The 19,614-nt window shown below is 45.5% G+C and overlaps 2 protein-coding genes across 2 annotated transcripts in view; one reads left to right on the top strand and one right to left on the bottom strand.

Annotated features, from left to right (window-relative positions):
• LOC126471474 (N-fatty-acyl-amino acid synthase/hydrolase PM20D1-like) overlaps positions 1-2,173 on the bottom strand; it is a 248,749-nt gene extending 246,576 nt beyond the window's left edge. Inside the window, exon 1 of the mRNA XM_050099670.1 lies at positions 1,902-2,173. The gene's annotated coding sequence lies outside the window, so the exon portion shown is untranslated. The remainder of the gene's footprint in view (positions 1-1,901) is intronic.
• A 15-nt stretch (positions 2,174-2,188) lies between these two features.
• The window catches only part of LOC126471473 (eukaryotic translation initiation factor 2D), a 199,777-nt gene continuing 182,351 nt past the window's right edge, over positions 2,189-19,614 (top strand). The window contains exon 1 of the mRNA XM_050099669.1: positions 2,189-2,435. Coding sequence (XP_049955626.1) covers positions 2,374-2,435 — 62 coding nt within the window. The 5' untranslated portion in view covers positions 2,189-2,373. The remainder of the gene's footprint in view (positions 2,436-19,614) is intronic.

The raw sequence follows: 19,614 nt of genomic DNA, 5'->3' as shown, positions 1-19,614 counted from the left end.
ACACCATGTGCTGCAGGTATCCACACTATTGTCTCCATTTGTAATATTTGTTAATGGTTTATGTTCAAACTGACAAATTCTACAGTTTGTAGGCGACAACAGTATCTGACTGTGGAACAGTAACATGCAGGCTCTATAACAAGCAGATGTTCTGTTCAGTGAGGCCAATGAGAGGTTTAATTAAAATATAGTGAAAATAAATAAAACCACTGACCATGAAGTGTAGTTTGTGACAATAGGTAATGTTGGAGTCGTTAAACCTCTCGGTGTCTTCTGCGACTGTAACAACTTGGAAAGGGCACACCACAGATGAGAACATCAAGTCTTCACAATTCCTCTACCTTCCAACGAATTTAAAATGCATTGTAACAGAACAGTACCACCTTCTGAGGAAATTATAATGCACTGTAACAGAACAATGCCTACAAACAATCTACTGTACTTTATTCTGCAGCCTCATCTGGTTATGGATTGCAGCTACAGGGCCACCCTGGAAGATGCAGGAATGTGCTGCTGCTATAGAAAGACAGCACTGAGGATCACTCCTCCTCAGTGTGTGTTCGACTGCCTCATTCTAATGAAGCACAGCAAGAAATATCAAATTCACATATACAACACTGGGCACTGGGAATTAGGACAATCTAGACAGGTCAAGAAATCAACTGAGCAAAACACAAGATAATTCCCAGCAGGTGGCTATAAAAATGTTTAGTGCCAATGCCAAATAGTGTTCAGTCCCTACCTACAGACCTGTTTAAAGCAAAAATGCTGAGTGACCTACAGTAACATCCACTATAATCTGTCAATTTTTTTTCCTAGTTACAGAATTATGGCCTAATAGGCCTTATGGCGGATACTGTATATATACAGAGAAGGGCAGCATAAACAGTCACAGGTTTGTTTTGCCCATGATTGTGTCTCACAGAGATGTGCAAGAAACTTGAACTGGTAGACACTTGGGAGATGGATGCAAACTATATCAATATAGCATACTTACAAAGATTCAAGAAACATCTTTAATTGATGATTCTAGGAATTTACTACAACCCCTCTTATAGGGATCATGTGCACAAGTCTAGATTAATTACAGCGCTCATAGAGCAATTTAAACAATCATCTTTCCCATGCTCCATACGTGAATGAAACAGGAAGAAACGATAGTAACCGGTAGAATGGGGAGTACTCTGTCATGCACTTCATAGTGGTTTGCAGATTAAGGATGTGGTTGCAGTCTAACTTAAAGATTAAGGATGTGGATGCAGTCTAACTTAAAATTTGGTGCTACGAGACTATCAGCAACACTGTTATTGTACTTTTAATGTTCGTTTTAGTGATGTATTGTTAAGTATATTAATATACTTTTGGTGCAGTCCATTCCAGTCCTAACTACTCAATACCGTGGCACTGGTAATAAAAGAAATATTTAAGCAAAAAAATTGCGTAGCAGGTGGAATAGGTGCACGAGGATAATTATGTCGCGTAAAATTAATACTAATACGGGAAAGAACTGACAAAATTACAAGGCTGAAACAATTTGCTCTCTACAGTTATTGAGAAATTTGTCCGAATGAAGCACGAGATGCTGCTCCAAATCAATTCTAATTTCTAACACCACAGAAAACGAGAAGCAAATACAACTACTTTTTTTTTTTACATGATCGTAAGATTTCAATAAACACAGTTCCCTAAGGAACCAACAGTCTACAGCATAGTGCATTCCAAGCCATTTCTCAAAGCACCTATGAAAGTACAGAACTAACGATACACAATATCAAATCCACTTATTAACACGACAGCAATATAAGAGTGCCTTACGTCGCATCAGAAACGAGCATTCTATCGCTTTTTCATCTACTGGTATTACTGCAACTAAAACTTAACCTTCGAAAGCACTCACTAACCTAGACATTGAAGAATGATGTGTGAAAAAAAGAAAAAAAAAAATCTCCCAACGATGACAGTTACAAATTTGTTGTATCGGTAACAATCATCTCTCCTCAACAGGGCAAAAATAATAAAGCTCCGTTCCTAACAACGAAAAGTTATCAAACATCATACATGACAACCGATACCACATTCGATTCTATCTGCCGCATCGGCATCGCCGAAGTCAAAAGATCTCTGATATTTAGAAAACACTACACTTTTTACAACACCATATTTAATATCTCTAATATACATAAGACTCGTAGAAGGTATTACGGTATAAAGCACTGACGATATTCCACATCGACACGGAAAAGCATTTTATTACAAAATCAAAGAGACATCTTTACTACACACAGGCGGGTGTATCTAAACAGTGTAATAACTGAGGTGTGAGAACAGCAATCGGCGACACAAAATCACATACTTACCGTTGCATAAAGTGAGATGACTCTGTTCAGTAAATCTTTTAAAGTGAAAACAAACTCTCAACTTAAAGGATCAGAAAGGTTGGTACAGTTTCTTCTTTCTACACGATGATATTTTCAAATGGTAACATTGTGTAATTACCAGTTGTGACTGAAGAAGGATATTATATTTCACTTATAACAGTGTAACGTGGTTAAGGGCTAGAGAGATGTACCTCGTAACATAGCCCAAAACTGCTTGGTAGTGTGGAGAGCCAGCCATACTGACTGTTGTGTAGTATTGTGCGGCTGTTATTGATTCCATGGTCCGGGAAGTTCGAAGTGCGTTTGTCGTCTTGATGAGACAAAACTTGCGCTATCGTTAGATTCAGTTGCATTAACGTGAAGTTTGGAGTACTGCCCCCGACTACTTCCATGTAATGAAATACAAACACTTCCGGAATGGTACCTTATCAGCGAAATAGGATTGGCAGCTGCTGTATCATAACTGTTATATCTCCTGCACAAAAGTAATGCTGCACTTCATAAGTTCATATGATGGGAAGTATAATATGTTAGGCTTTATGAATCAGTGATGTGCTAATTTAGAGGGCGCGTGTAAAAAACGTTGTTAATCGTAGCTCCAGAATACCGAGAAAAGGATAAGGAAGTTGTCAGGCGACATAAGTTTCTTTGGTTGCCAGTAGCACTACTATCAATTCTTCATGTGACTGTTGCCGTCTTTTGAGACAGTTGTTTAAACCTAAACATAATATTTTTGACAGATGTCAGTATTTGTATACTTTGAGAACTTTCCTGTGGAACTTGTTGTGGTATAGTGAAGCTTCAACATACTGCATAAAATACTATGCATCAGGTATAGTAGATGGTTTTAGAGTGGAAATTGTGTACATTGTACTTTGTGAGCTTCATGACACTGAACTTAGCCCCTTGTTTTAAAGAAAATAAAATATAACTAGATAATAAAGACAGTGGTGTCCACATAAGTGACAATATTGAGGGAACCTAACCTTAGTGATGGTCTCAAAAGTAAAAATTTCTTCCTATAACACACATGAATGGTAAATGGGAAATTTAGGTCATTTATTGAAGATAGCATACAACATAATAGTTGTGAGTGGATTGACTATTTTGCGAGTGCATGTGAACATGAGATAGAAGGAATAGACTACTGATTTGTGGTGCTTTTAATTAGATTGTTTTAAGGGAATATTACAGTAAAACTGATGTGTGGGTACTGTTTTCTATATGCAGTTAAGTATTGGACATAAATTTCTGTATTCGATTAACTCCAGACAGTAGCACACAGAAAGGCAGTGTATTCATACAAGCAAAAGCTAAATATGCACATGCCTATCCTGTCTGTGGTATACACAAATTGCTAGATCATGATTCAAGATTATTAAAATTGCATAACTTACCTGCATGTACTGCCCAGAAACACAGTGACAACAAGGGTGATAAAAAACCCACTGGAAGATTTGAGAGAGAACTTAAAAAATTGTAGGAGTGCCAGACTAAATTCAGATCCACTGAAGCAATACTGTTTTGCCAACTTGGAACCAAGCTGTTACCTTTGAGCCTGAAATAGGTCTTAGGATATGCTACAGATCAGTATATCACATGCACCTTCATCTGCACGTCATTGTCTTTGCCAATTCATAACCAAACTGTCACCTTCCAACCTAACATGAGTGTACGCTACAGGTCAGTCAGTCACCACAACCTACAATCAAAAAACAATATAAACACAAAAGAAATATTGTCAGTATTCTGTTCTTACTTTGCTTGCCAACATAGTGTCATCTGCCACATCATCATTATGTTGTTGGATGAAACCAGCATCTGGTATATGTAGGTTCAGTTGATGCCTAAATTCAACTTTTTAATAAGTGTTTTGCCGATTATGAATGCCTTTTCCCCAAAAAATTATTAATTGCAGTGGTAGGAAGTCTTCAAAGATACCTTGCATCATTACAGATACAAAGAATCTTCAGAACCAAAAACGAGGTATTATGAAATATCCAGAATTACCCTCATATAATAAGTAGTACAATAAGTAAATGAGAGTAGCTGTACAAGAAATCAAAGAGTTTGCATATTTTGTCAGAAACTGACAGATTGGTAAATAAATTTAAATCATTATAGAATATCGATAAAAGAGAGAAAAAGAAAGAAACTGACATTAATTCTATTACTAGAATGGGAGCATTATTAAAAACAGTTCATGGGTAGTAGATACATTTAATAACTACCTTTTTAAAAGTAAATGGAAAAAATAGGTGAAAACCGTGTAAAGCAAGAGTAAAACAGTAAAATGAAGAAACAGTAGAGATCAAATTTAATGAAATCAGAAAATTATCCTTGATCCTCTAAAGCAAAACTTCATATGGAGTTAATGGTACTTCTAATAAGATGCTAAAAATTCATGGCCCTATAATACGTAATGTGTTTAGTAATTAAGGGTATTTCTCCAGACATATTAAAGTGTGCTATTTTTAAGCATCATTATAAGAAAGTTGACTCTTTGTGTCCATAATTAGTAGCTAGTCTCACTCCTTACATAGTTTTCAAAACTTTTTGACAATGTAATGCACACAAGATTTGCCACCCACCCTGAGTGGTAATGTCATATTTGCATAAAATATTGCCAGTTGGGATCTTGTGCATTTTATTCAAGGTGTTTGATTGTGTCAGTCATAATATTTTATTGTCACTATAGTCATCAGTTTGAAGACAAGTTGGTTTCAGCTCTCTATATTGGTCTACCTCAAGCGAGTGTTTCATATCTGCATATCTGTTACTGTATATATTGATTTGAATCTGGCTACTGCATTCAAGCCTTGGTGTTCCTCTACAGCTTTTAACCACCACCCCCCTCCAATCTTCCTCCTATTGCCAAATTAACTGTTCCTGGTACCTGAGGGTGTGGTACATCAACCTGTCCCTTCTTTTACTGAAATTGTGTCATAAAGTTCTTCTTTGTCTAATTCAGTTCAGATGGGTAAATCACATAACTAATGAGGAGGTATTGAATAGAATTGGGGAGAAGAGGAGTTTGTGGCACAACTTGACTAGAAGAAGGGATCGGTTGCTAGGACATGTTCTGAGGCATCAAGGGATCACCGATTTAGTACTGGAGGGCAGCGTGGAGGGTAAAAATCGTATAGGGAGACCAAGAGATGAATACACTAAGCAGATTCAGAAGGATGTAGGCTGCAGTAGTACTGGGAGATGAAGAAGCTTGCACAGGATAGAGTAGCATGGAGAGCTGCATCAAACCAGTCTCTGGACTGAAGACCTCAACAACAACAACAACAACCTCCTTATTAGGCACATAACATGTACTACAGAGGACTGTAAGAATAATAACTGGGAGTAGTAATCAGACTTCTTGTAAGGAGTTATTTCTAAAATGTGGGTGTACTTACTGCACCAAGTCAGTACATCTCCCAATGTGTGATGCACATCGGGAAAAACATTATTAAATACTTCAGTTATAGTTCCATACATAATCAAGGGATCACCAATTTAGTATTGGAGGGCAGCGTGGAGGGTAAAAATCGTAGAGGGAGACCAAGAGATGAATACACTAAGCAGATTCAGAAGGATGTAGGTTGCAGTAAGTACTGGGAGATGAAAAAGCTTGCACAGGATAGAGTAGCATGGAGAGCTGCATCAAACCAGTCTCAGGACTGAAGACCACAACAACAACAACAACATAATCATACAGCAAGAGCCAGTTTGGAGTTCCATGTACCTAGGAAAAAAACCTCAAAAGAGTATTTTATATCAAGGGATAAAATTGTATAATAAATTGCCAGAGGTTTTGATTGGTAAAATACATTTGTTTGAATGACAGCTAAAAAATTGTTCATAAGTAATGCATACTAACGCAAAGAGTACTTAAAGGCCTTGGAGCGATGACCCATAATGCAAGGGAATGACACCATCACCACCTTGTTGCATTTTAATACATGATCATGATTTACTGTTTTCACAAGAAAATTGTGTCGAGATGTAAAATGCATGATAGTAATGTCTGCTGACTCACTTTTTCAAGTGGACAGAGGAGGATAGTTGAATATGGTTGGAATGGAGTCGGGAGTTGATGCAAGGGGCACAGCAGCATCTTTCACAGTCCAGAAGTCATCAGCATATGCCTTAGTATGTGTGGTAATGAAGAGCAGAACTATGATTTGTATTAAAAGTTATTGGAAACAGTACATGAGTCATCAGCAGGTGTCTTTGATGTGTGTGGAAATGAAGAATGAAACTATGTTGTATATTACAAGTTACGTGAAACAAATTGCATCCATGATTAAATCGAGGAATATAATACAATAGGGACGGAATGAAGCAGTAAAGCTATTGAGACACTGACCTCATGTTCAGAAGGATGGAATTGCTCTATCCAGCCATCATAATTTAGGTTTTCGTAGATCACCAAGGCAAATGCTAGGATGGTTCCTCAATCAAGGCCATGGCCGACCACTTGTTCAGTCCTCTTAGACTATCTTTGCGGTCCTTATGAGGAGACATTAGGTATGTGCATGAGCAAGTTAGATAGCTGTGTGTCGTGTATTTTGACCTATTTATTTACACTGTATTACCTTGACAAATCCTATATCATTGTTAGCTGGTTCTTAGATGAATGAAGATAAATAAACAGTTATGTGATACACCCATCTAATCTTCAACAGTTTTCTTCAACACCACATGTCAAAAGTTTTTAATCTGTTCTTGTCTGAGCAGATTATTGTTGAAGTTTCACTTCCGTACGAGGGTACATTCCAAATAAGGTTCACCCTGCAGGTCCGGGGGTTAGAATTGGCCAGAGGTATTCCTGCCTGGCGTAAGAGGCGACTAAAAGGTGTCTTGCATGTTTTGGCCTTTATGTGATGGTCCATTGTAGTGTTTGACCTCCATTTTTCAAAATTTTCCTGAAGAGAGCGAGCCAGTTGGGGAAGGGCGCCTTACACGGTGCGTAGTGTCCATCATGTGCTGAGACCTTTCGCATCCTTCATCGGCATGGATCTGCACTTCCGCCCATTCTCCAGCTGATGGGTGAGGTCACCCTCCTGGGTGCATTTTCCTCCATCCTCTGTGCAGTATCACTTTCTGTGCTGTCGACGATAATGGACTTCTCAGCTTGTTTGCGCATGATACCCAGCATGGTAGCCAGTCCGTTTGGTGGGGCCGCCATGTACCCTGTTGGTTGTAGCCCACTGACCACACAAGGATCACACTGCTGATGCCTGCGCTGTTAACTTCCCACATATGCCAAGGAGGAGATGCCCATCACCCTGGGGCATCGGGACTCCTGGCAATGGCCATCACACGTGGGGAGGGCCCCTTGTCGGAGTGGGTGGCATCAGGGCGGATGACACGCCATGAAGTGTATTAAGTTATCTCTTGCTGGTGGTCAAACACCAGCAGTCTCTAAGCGGTCAAGGTATAACATTAATGCTAAGAAATATGACCGTAAATTGATAACAACCCCCCCCCCCCCCCGCCCACACCATGGGTGGAATGCCAGGCTAAGGATGGCAGCGAATCTTATTCACCATGGTACATGGTATGTACGAAGGTTGATGGGGAATCTTGTCAATGAAACCTCAGATTTTTGTGGGCCATTTAGAGGACAAGTTTTGGGAGGTGCAGGGCTTGTCCAAAATGCAGTCGGGGTTGGTCTTGATCAAAACAGCATCCTCTGCCCAGTGATTGGCACTGTGACAAGCTGGGGGATGTTTGTTTCCATCACGCCCCATAAGAGCTTAAATATGGTCAACGGTATCATATTTCATAGGGACCTTCTTTTGCAGTCTTACGATGAGCTGCATGTGAATTTAGAGTGGCAAGGTGTCCATTTCGTCTGGCGCGTCCACAAGGGTCCAAGGGATAATCAGTTTGCCACTGGTGCCTGCATCTTGGCCTTAGAGGCTGACACATTACCCGTGAAGTTCAAGGTGATTGTCTACTGCTGTGATGTAAAGCCATATATCACTCCCCTGATGCGGTGCTTTAAGTGCTGGAAGTTTGGCCACATGTCTTCCCGCTGTATTTCCAGCGTCACCTGTCAGGATTGTGACATCCTTCACATCCCAATACTCCATGTGCCCTGCCTCCAAACTGCGTCAACTGTAGAGAGCACCATTCGTCTTGCTCACCAGACTGCAGGATTCTCCAGAAAGAAAGGAAAATCATAGAATAAAAGACCCTGGACCAACTGACCTACACTAAGGCTAGGAGAAAATAAGAGAGGCTACATCCTGTGCATATGGCGTCAATCTACCCCGCCGCTATGAGAACGGTTCTACCATCTTCCGTTCTGCTGCATACAGGTGGCTCTCAGAGCCGTCAGACTCCACCTGCCCCTTTAATGGTGGGGGGCACTGCCCTCCTGTTGCTCCTGCACAACCTACTACAGGAGCAACACCTGACGTCCCCACTTCTCAGCCTGAGAAGCGTAATTCTTCTTCGGCTTCTCTCGCCAGGAAGGGATCCCTTGGTCACTCCCTTCCCAGGTTGCTACCAGTGGCAAAGCTGACACCCGCCAGTGGCTGAAGCAACCACAGGTAGCTGGTCGTAGGGCTTCACAGTCCTCGTCAGTCCCTGAAACTGAATCAGTGAAGCCCTCCTAGCTGGACGAACCTAAAGAGCAGCGAGAGAAACCTAAAAAGAAAGACCCCCAAAAACCAAGGCACTGCTGTGGCAGTCACACCACCTCTACCTACAAGCTCTGTGTCTCAGGATGAGGTGGAGAGGTGGAGATTCTGGCATCCACTGAGGACCTAGACCTGCCGTAGACTGCCTCATTTGAGCGTTGCATGCCTCCCCAGTCTCGTGATCACCTAATTCTCCAGTGGAATTGTGGCGGTTTTTTCCACCACCTGGCTGAGCTGTGGCAACTGTCAAGCTTTACACCCGCTTTCTATATTGCCCTCTAGGAAACATGGTTCCCGGCAATGCAGACCCCTGTCCTCTGCGGCTATAAGGGATATTACAGGAACCGGTGCAGTCTGTGTCTATGTCCTGAACTCAGTATGTAGTGAACCTGTGCTCCTTCAAACCCCTCTAGAAGCTGTGGCTGTCAGGATAAGGACGACACAGGATATAATTGTCTGCAGTGTGTATCTTCCTCCAGATGGTGCAGTAGCACTAAACGTATTGGCTGCACTGATTGATCAACTCCTTAAACCTTTCCCACTTTTGGGAGATTTTAACGTGCATAACCCCTTGTGGGGTGGCGCCATGCTTACTGGTTGAGATAGGGAGGTCGAAAATTGTCACAACTTGACTTCTTCCTCTTAAATATAGGTGGCGTCACACATTTCATTGTGGCACCTGGCACATATTTGGCAATTGAGCTCTCGGTTTGCAGTCCTGGCTTTCTCCCATCTATCCACTGGGAGAGCATATGACGACTTGTGTGGTAGTGACCACTTCCCCATCTTCCTGTCACTCCCCTGGCATCATGCTCATGAACACCTACACAGACGGGCTTTAAACAAGGCAGACTGGGAAGCTTTCACCTCTCCTGTCACCACTGACTCTTCCCCACATAATGCCATCGATGTTCTCATTGAGCAGGTCACTACAACGATCATTTCTGTGGTGGAAAACGCTATGCCTCGTTCTTTAGGGTGCCCCTGGTGAAAGACAGTCCCTTGGTAGTCACTGAGGCAATTAAAGAGCATCGGCAAGCTCTACAGCAACATAAGCAGCACCATTCCATAGAGCACCTAATAGCCTTTAGGTGGCTTCATGCCCGCATTCGCCAGCTTATAAAATGTGGACCATTGGGTGCCATACGTCACCTTCACAAGGCTGGACGAAGACCAGACATCTTTCTGGGTACCAGACCCAAACAGGTGTCCCTGGCATTAACATTAATGGCGTGTTATCTACCAATGCAAACACAATTGCCGAACGCCCCCAGGGGGTCCACAACTCTTTTGTGGATACGTGCGTAGCGAGCACGGGACCCCGAGCTAATGTGGCCTTCCTTCCTTTCCGGGCTGCATACCTTCCCTTTCCGCATCCTTCCCCATCACCCATCTTCGCCCCTCCCACCCTCACCTCTGGCTCTTTCCTTCCCTTTCTCCCCCTCTGGGAGTATGGTTTGTGCCTACGTCCCGGAGACGGACGCTTGTAAATGTACCGCATTCTTCGCCTTCCTTGCTTGTATGTCTTCATCCTTCCTTTGTCCTTCTCTTTTCCTTACCTCTTCTCTTTACTCTTTTCTCCGCTGCGGCGTTTGAGACCTCTCTTCTTTCCTTTCCCTTTCTCTTTCTTCCTCCCTGTGCGTGTCTGAAGGCCGACCCACGCACTTCCATGCGTAGCCGGTGACGGGGTAACGCGTAATTCCCCGCCCCGGGTAGACAGGTAGGACACGTACGTACCCCTTGGTAACGGCCAGGCCCAGGGAGGGGTGATTACCCGAGCGCGCCATCGGAGACGCCGGTAATCATGGGGGATTCTTCCGCAATGGTTTCCTCACCTTCCACTATGTCTGCTCACAAACGTAAGTTCAGAGTCCCAGCCACAGTCAGTTCTTCCATCGTTGCCACAGTTCCTTGTTGTTTCTTGGTCTGACGAAGGTCACGACTTCTCCACGGTCAACCCTTTCATTATTCAGAAAGGTGTCGACGCAATTGCAGGTCCTGTAAAGTCTTGTTCCAGATTACGGAATGGCAACCTGTTGTTAGAAACAGTCAGTGCCCTCCAGGCACAAAAATTGCTGCGTACCTCACTACTACGCACCTTCCCTGTCCGGGTGGAACCGCACCGTACTTTAAATTCCTCGCGTGGAGTCGTTTATACACGCTCCCTCGATGGATTGTCTGACGAAGAAATTCAGCACTACCTGTCTGACCAGGGCGTAACGGCTGTTCATATGGTTATGAAAAGGGTTGACACGAACATCATTCCAACCCGCACTGTCTTCTTGACATTTGACAAAGTTCAACTCCCATCGAAAATCAAAGCAGGCTATGAGATAATTTCCGTTTGCCCTTACGTCCCAAACCCTACGCATTGCTATCGGTGTCAGCGGTTCAATCACACCAGCCAGTCCTGTTCCAATCCGGCCAAACGTGTTGTGTGTGGCAAGGATGCCCATGAGGGTGCTTGTCCACCTCCATACCCTCGCTGCATCAACTGTATGGGTGACCACGCTGCTTCCTCTCGAGATTGTCCCGTTTTTAAGGACGAAAAGCTCATCCAGGAAATTAGAGTAAAGGAAAAGGTGTCGACCTATGCTGCTCGTAAATTATTCGCCAGTCGACAGCCCACCGTGCCTCAGAAAGGAAAATACAGCACTGTCCTTGCTTCTCCTCAGCCAACAAAGGAGGCGGCCACGCAGACTTGCGACCTCACCTTTAGTGCCACGGTCGTCAGATGGGCCAGCGCAAAGATCGCCCGTTCAACCTCACCACTTTCGCCTGCCCACTCTCTGGCTCACCCTTCGTCGAGTTCTGCTAAATCTCGAGCCCAAAAGTCAGACACCAAGACTTCGAAAAAAGAGCATACTCGTGAAGAGTTTTCACGTACGGCAACTTCCCAACCATCGGTTCCTCCTTCCTCTAAACATCATACTTCCAAGAAGGCTACAAAGAAACCCAGTTCCTCTCCTCGTCCGCCAAGGCGTGTCCCATCTACAGCACCACCTGGCGGAAATCGCCCTCGGCCGTCTTCTGTGTCGCCGAGGCGCACTGCTGGCGGCCAATCAACCGGCCGATCGCTGGTGGCAGGAGCTGCTCCTGACCAACCTATGGATCAGTATTTTCTGCCTTCGGCTGAAAGCCATTCCATGCTGTCGGTCGCAAGCTCAGAGCAGTCGTTGAGTTGACAGCGACCTTGGTCACATTCCTCCATTTTCTGTTCACCCTATGTCCATTATCCACTGGAATAGCCGCGGTATTCGAGCCAATCGGGATGAATTGTCGATCCTCTTACGATCCTACTCGCCGGCATCTTATGTCTTCAGGAAACAAAGCTGCGTCCCCATGACCGCTTTGTTCTCCCTCATTTTCAGTCCGTCCGATATGATCTCCCCTCTGTTGAAGGCACTCCAGCACTTGGAGGACTCATGATTCTTCTCCATGAAACTCTCCATTATCACCCAATCCATTTAAACACTTCCTTCCAAGCTGTCGCCGTCCGTCTTTCCCTTTCCGGATACACGTTCTCTCTTTGTACTGTATACATTCCATCGTCCACACCAATGGCACGAGCTGATTTCCTTCATCTTCTTGGTCAGCTTCCACCCCCATATTTGCTGGTTGGGGACTTCAATGCCCACCACCCGCTTTGGGGGTCTCCACATCCTTGTCCACGTGGCTCACTATTGCTAGACGTCTTCCACCAAGCAGATCTAGTTTGCCTCAACACTGGGGTCCCTACATTTTTGTCTGCCTCCACGACAAATTTCTCTCATTTGGACCTTGCGGTCGGTACTGTTCCGCTAGCTCGGCGCTTCGAATGGTTCGCCCTTGATGATACACACTCGAGTGACCACTTTCCATGTGTCCTTAGACTGCAGCCTCAACTGCCCTACGTGCGCCCGCGACGCTGGAAGTTTGCACAAGCCGATTGGACACTTTTTTCGTCTCTAGCGACATTCGATGACCGTCACTTTCCCAGCGTCGACGATGAGGTCACACATATTACCGACGTTATTCTTACAGCTGCGGAACATTCAATACCACGCACCTCCGAATTGCCCCGGCGCCCCCCAGTTCCTTGGTGGAACGGGGCATGCCGTGATGCAGTACGTGAGCGGCGACGTGCTCTCCGCGTTTTCCGCCACCATCCTACTTTGGCCAACTGTATCCGCTATAAGCAGTTCCGAGCGCGTTGCCGTCGTGTCATCCGCGATAGCAAGAAGACAAGCTGGAAATTCTTTATTAGCTCATTTAACACCTTCACTCCCTGCTCGGAAGTTTGGAGTCGGCTTCGACGGTTCTCAGGCGCGCCTAGTTTCTCCCCGGTCTCTGGGCTCACTGTCGCGCGTGACACATTAGTGGACCCCGTCGCAATTTCTAACTCGTTGGGTCAGCACTTTCCTGAGATTTCGAGCTCTTCAAATTACCCGCCAGCGTTTCTCCCGAAGAAACGTGCAGCGGAAGTGCGACCTCTTGCTTTCTCCTCTCAAAATCGCGAAAGCTACAATACTGTTTTCTCCTTGCGGGAACTCCAACATGCACTCTCTTCTTCTCGCTCCTCCGCCCCAGGACCAGATGGTATCCACGTCCAAATGTTGCTGCATTTATCAACCCATAGTCTGCGTTACCTCCTTCGCCTTTATAATCGAATTTGGACCGACAGTACTTTTCCCAGACGATGGCGGGAAGCTATCGTCGTTCCTGTTCCGAAACCTGGAAAGGACAAACATCTCCCCTCTAGTTATCGCCCCATTTCTCTCACGAGTAGTGTCTGTAAGGTTTTGGAGCGTATGGTGAATTACCGTTTAGCGTGGTGGCTGGAATCCCGCAGTCTTTTAACACCTGCCCAATGCGGATTCCGAAAGCATCGTTCTGCAGTTGACCATCTTGTTGCTCTCTCCACTAATATCATGAACAATTTTCCCCGGAAACGCCAAACAGTAGCAATATTTTTTGATCTGGAGAGAGCATACGATACCTGTTGGAGGACAGGCATCCTCCGCACACTGTTCTCTTGGGGCTTTCGAGGTCGGCTGCCCCTTTTTTCTTCGTGAATTTATGGCAGAGCGCACATTTAGGGTGCGGGTGAACACTACTCCCTCCCGTACTTTCTCCCAAGAAAACGGGGTACCCCAGGGCTTCGTGCTGAGTGTTGTACTGTTTGACATTGCCATCAATCCAATTACGGATTGTCTCCTTCCTGATGTTTCGGGCTCCCTCTTTGTGGACGATTTTGCGATCGACTACAGCTCTCAATGGACCAGCCTTCTTGAAAGACGTCTTCAAGGATGTCTCGATCGCCTCCACTCGTGGAGCATCGAAACCGGCTTCCGTTTCTCACCCAATAAGACCGTTTGTGTTAATTTTTGGCGACGTAAGGAGTTTCTTCCGCCCTCCTTACATCTAGGTCCTGTCAACCTTCCGTTTTCAAACGTCGCTAAATTCTTGGGTCTTATATTTGACAGAAAACTGTGCTGGTCCTCCCACGTTTCCTATCTTTCGGCTCGCTGTCTGCGATCCCTCAACACCCTCCATGTCCTGAATGATACCTCCTGGGGAGCGGACCGAGTGGTCCTTCTCCGCCTCTATCGCGCCTTAGTGCGCTCGAAATTGGACTATGGAAGCATAGTCTACTCCTCTGCTCAGCCGTCTATTCTTCGGCGTCTCGACTCTATCCACACCCATGGATTGCGTTTAGTGTCTGGAGCTTTTTACACCAGCCCTGTGGAAAGCCTTTATGCTGAGACTGCTGAACCTCCGCTGTCCAATCGGCGAGCAGTCCTTCTGAGTCGTTATGCTAGCCATCTGTCTTCCATGCCTGCTAATCCAGCCCATGACATTTTTTTTCGACGCCTCCTTTGATGTAGGGTATGCAGGCCGCCCCTCCTCCCTACTACCACCGGGAGTCCGCTTCCGTCAACTGCTCCATTCTCTTTCCTTCCGCTTTCCTAAAACCTTCTTGACAACTTGGGGTACAGCACCGCCTTGGCTCCGTCCCCGGATCTGCCTGCTCCGTGACCTTTGTCGATTTCCCAAGGATGGTGCCCCTTCACTTGTTTATCGTCGGGCATTTGCTGCTCTATGTGCACAAATGACGGACGCCACATTTATTTACACCGACGGCTCGAAAACATCGTTAGGTGTAGGGAGTGCCTATATTGTTGGCGACACCCCAAATCACTTTCGGCTTCCCGACCAGTGTTCGGTTTATACTGCGGAGCTTTACGCTGTTCTCTAGGCTGTCCACTACATCCTCCGCCATAAGCGGATACAATACGTTATCTGCTCAGATTCTCTCACCTCTCTCCTCAGTCTCCAAGCTCTTTATTCTGTACACCCTCTGGTCCACCGGATTCAGGACTGTAAGCGCTTGCTCCACCTGGGGGGCGTCTCGGTGGCGTTCCTCGGGCTCCCGGGACACGTTGGTATCTGTGGAAATGAGGCGGCCGATATTGCAGCCAAGGCTGCAGTCTCTCTTCCTCGGCCAGCTATTCAATCGATTCCCTTCGCCGATCTACGGAGCGTTCTATGTCGACGTGTTGTTCATTTATGGCACACGCATTGGTCGACACTTACCCATAATAAATTGCAGGACGTAAAAGCTCTTCCTTGTGCTTGGACCTCTTCCTCCCGAACGCGTCGTCGGGAGGAGGTAATTTTAACTAGACTCCGGATAGGGCACTGTCTTTTTAGCCATCGACATCTTTTAAGCGGCGATTTTCCCCCACTCTGTCCCCACTGCTCTCAGCTGTGGACGGTAAGACACCTTTTAATTGAGTGCCCCTATTTTAATCCGTTACGCTCCCGTCTACAGCTATCGCCTGATATATCGTCGATTTTAGCAGATGACACGCGCTCAGCCGACCGCGTTCTCAAGTTTATTAGTGCCAGTGGAATGACGTCAGTCATTTGAAGCTTTTTTTGGGGACAACCAACCCCTTTCTGTAGTGGATGTTTAAGCCTTCCTTCTGCTTTTAGTTTCTCCAATTTTATGACTTTCGTTCCCATTGCTGCTGGTTTTCAATTTCGGTTTTTTACTGTTTTCTAAGTCACGGACCGGGCGCTAATGACCATAGAAGTTTTGCGCCCTAAAACCAAAAAAAAAAAAAAACAAAAAAAATTGCCGAGCACTTTGCTGAACACTATGCTCGAGCCTCTGGGATGGAGAACTACCCCCCTAGCCTTTCGCTCCCTCAAACGGTGGGCAGAAAGGAAAGTCCTCTCGTTCATTCCACGCCACAGTGAACCCTATAACTCCCTATTTACAGAGTGGGAGCTCCTCAGCACCCTCGCACATAGCCTCAACACAGCTCCTGGACCAGGTCGAATCCACAGTCAGATGCTTAAACATCTTTCGTCCGACTACAAGCGACATCTCCTCATCATGTTCAACTGGATCCGGTGCGATGGCGTCTTTCCATCACTATGGCGGGAGAGCACCATCATTCCAGTGCTCAAACCTGGTCAAAACCCACTTGATGTGAATATCTACCAGCCCATCATCCCCACCAACTTGTAAGCCGCTGGAACGTATGATGTGTTGGCAGTTTGGTTGGGTCCTGGAGTCATGTGGCCTACTGGCTCCATGTCAGGGCAGCTTCCACCAGGGTTGCTCTACCACTGATAATCTTGTGTCACTTGAGTCTGCCATCCAAACTGTCTTTTCCAGACACCAATATCTGGTTGCATACGACACGACCTGGTGACATATCCTTGACACATTGTATGAGTGTGGTCTCTGGGGCCCGCTCCCGATTTTTATCCAAAACTTCCTGTTGCTCCGTACTTTCTGTGTCCAAGTTGGTGCCTCCCATAGTCTCCCCCCCCCCCCCCCCCCCCCTATTCAGGAGAATGGCGTTGCGCAGGGCTCTGTATTGAGTGTCTCCCTATTTTTAGTGGTGATTTGTGGTTAATGATCTAGCAGCAGCTGTAGGCCCGTCTGTCTCACCTTCTCTGTATGCAGACGACTTCAGCATTTCGTACTGCTCCTCCAATAGTGGTGTTGCTGAGCGGCACCTACAGGGAGCCATTTACAAGGCGCAGTCATGGGCTCTAGCTGATGGCTTCCAGTTTTCAGCCCCAAAGTCGTGTGTCATGCATTTTTGTCAACGTCGCACTGTTCACCCAGAACCAGAACTTTTTCTTAATGACAATCCACTCACTGTAGTGGAGACATATCCTTAGGACTGGTTTTTGACACCCGATTGACTTGGCTACCTCACCTTCGTCAGCTTAAGCAGAAGTGCTTGCTGCACCTCAATGCCCTCCGCTGCCTGAGCAACACCAACTGGGGTGCAGATCACTTTATGCTGCTGCAGCTATACAGTGTCCTTATTCAATCCTGGCTTGAGTGTGGGAGTCTGGTTTACGATTCAGCGGCTCCCTCAGCGTTGCATTTACTCGACCCAGTGCATCACTGTGGTGTTCGCCTAGCGTCGGTAGCTTTTAGAATGAATCCGGTGACCAATGTCCTGGTGGAGGCCGGAGTCCCTCCATTGAAGGTTAGACGTGCAGAACTACTCAGCAGTTATGTTGCACACGCTCGTAGTTCTCCCGTGCATCCAAATTACTCTCTTCTTTTCCCAACCATGGTGGTTCCTATCCTGCATCAGCGGCCCAGGTTAGGGCTTATGATTGTGGTTTGCGTCCGGGCCTATCTGTCTGAACTGGAGTCCTTCCTGTTACCACGTCTCCTCGAGGTCCATCCATGTACACCTCAATGGTGTACACCTAGGCTGCAGATTCTTTTGGACCTTTTGCATGGCCCTATGGACTCTGTTAACCCTGCGGCTCTCCGATCTCACTTCCTCTTGATTCTCGACATGTACCGTGGCCATGAAGTGGTTTACACTGATAGCTCTATGGCTGGTGGTCACATAGGCTTTGGAGGACATATTGAGCAGCACTCCTTGCCAGATGGCTGCAGTGTTTTCACTACTGAGCTGGCGGCCATATCTTTTGCTCTTGAGCACATCCGCTTGTGCTCTGGCGAGTTATTTCTTCTGTGTACTGATTCCTGGAGCAGCCTACAAGCTATCGACCAGCACTACCCTCGCCATCCTTTGGTAGCGTCCATTCAGGAGTCCATCTATGCCCTGGAATGGTCTCATTGTTCAGTGGTGTTTGTGTGGACCCCAGGACATATCGGAATCCCAGGCAACGAACTTGTCGACAGGCTGGCCAAACAGGCTACACAGAAACCGCTTCTGGAGATGGGCATCTCCGAAACTGACCTGCATTCTGTCTTGTGCCGCATGGTGTTCCGGCCTTGGGAGACGTAATGGCATAACAGTACGTACAACAAACTGCGTGTCATTAAGGAGACTACGAATGTGTTGAAGTCTTCCACGCGGTCCTCTCGCAGGGAAGCAGGGAATCAGTTGTCCTCTGCTGGCTCCACATTGGCCATATGTGGCTAACGCATGGTTACGTCCTCTGTCGCAAGGATCCACCTCGGTGTCGCTGTGGCTCACAAATGACGGTCGTCCACTTCTTGCTGTACTGCCCACTTTTAGCTGCTCTGCGGCGGACTTTTAACTTCCTAGCTCCCTACCTTCGGTGTTGGGCGACAATGCCTCAACAGCAGCTTTAGTTTTACATTTTATTCATGAGGGTGGCTGTAATCATTTGATCTAAGTTTCAGCGCATGTCCTTTGTCTCTATGTATCCTCCACCCTAGTGCTTTTAGGGTGGAGGTTTTAATGTGTTGAAGAGTGGCTGGCTTCTCGTTTTTATTCTCATGGTCAGCCAGCCATGGTAATCAGCTCTCTTGTTTTGATCTCTTCTGCATTTTTCTTGCATCTGTGGTTTTCTTGACCGATTTTGTGCATTTTAGTGTTTGTTTCCCTTCTGTCATTCTTGTGGTTTTCTCCTTTCTTCCAGCTGTGTTTTGTAGGTCTCAATTATTTTACTCCCACCCTTGTGGAATTCTTTTAATCGGAACAAGTGACCAATGACCTAGCAGTTCGGTATTTCCCCCCCCCCCCCCCCTCTTTTAAACCAACCAACCCATCCAAATATCTTAATAAAAGACTGCCAAACACTTGAATTCATATTAGATATGTTAATATCTCTCTTTTTGATAGAAGAATTTGTTGCCATTGAAAGTCTACACTTTATATCCTCTTGACTTCTGCTTTCATCAGTTATATTGTATCCAAATAGTGAAATTCAACTACTATTTTCATTGTCTCATTAGCTAATCTAATTCCCTCAGCGTAATCTGACTTAGTATGGTGTCGCTCAATCTTTTGTACTTTTTTACAGCTGATAACGTCTGTTCAAAACACTGTGCATCCACTCAACTTATTTCTAAAATCCTTTGCCATCTTGGGTGGAGCTACAGTGTCACTTTGCAAACTAAAGATTTTATTTCTTTCTTTGGAACTTTAACTATCTTTCTGAATCTCTTCTTGGTTTCCTTTACTGCTTGCTCTGTGTACAGATTAATAATATGGGATAGGCTATAACTTTGTCGCTCTCCTTTCTCAATTTGTACCTCCCTTTTGTGTTCTTAGGCTCATATAACTTCAGTCTAGTTCCTGGACAATTTGTGGATAATTTTTTGCTCACTGTATGATATCCCTTCTACC

The sequence above is a fragment of the Schistocerca serialis genome, chromosome 3 (genome assembly GCF_023864345.2).
Source record: "Schistocerca serialis cubense isolate TAMUIC-IGC-003099 chromosome 3, iqSchSeri2.2, whole genome shotgun sequence".
Lineage (NCBI taxonomy): Eukaryota > Metazoa > Arthropoda > Insecta > Orthoptera > Acrididae > Schistocerca > Schistocerca serialis.
This window is presented reverse-complemented; position numbering and strand designations above follow the sequence as displayed.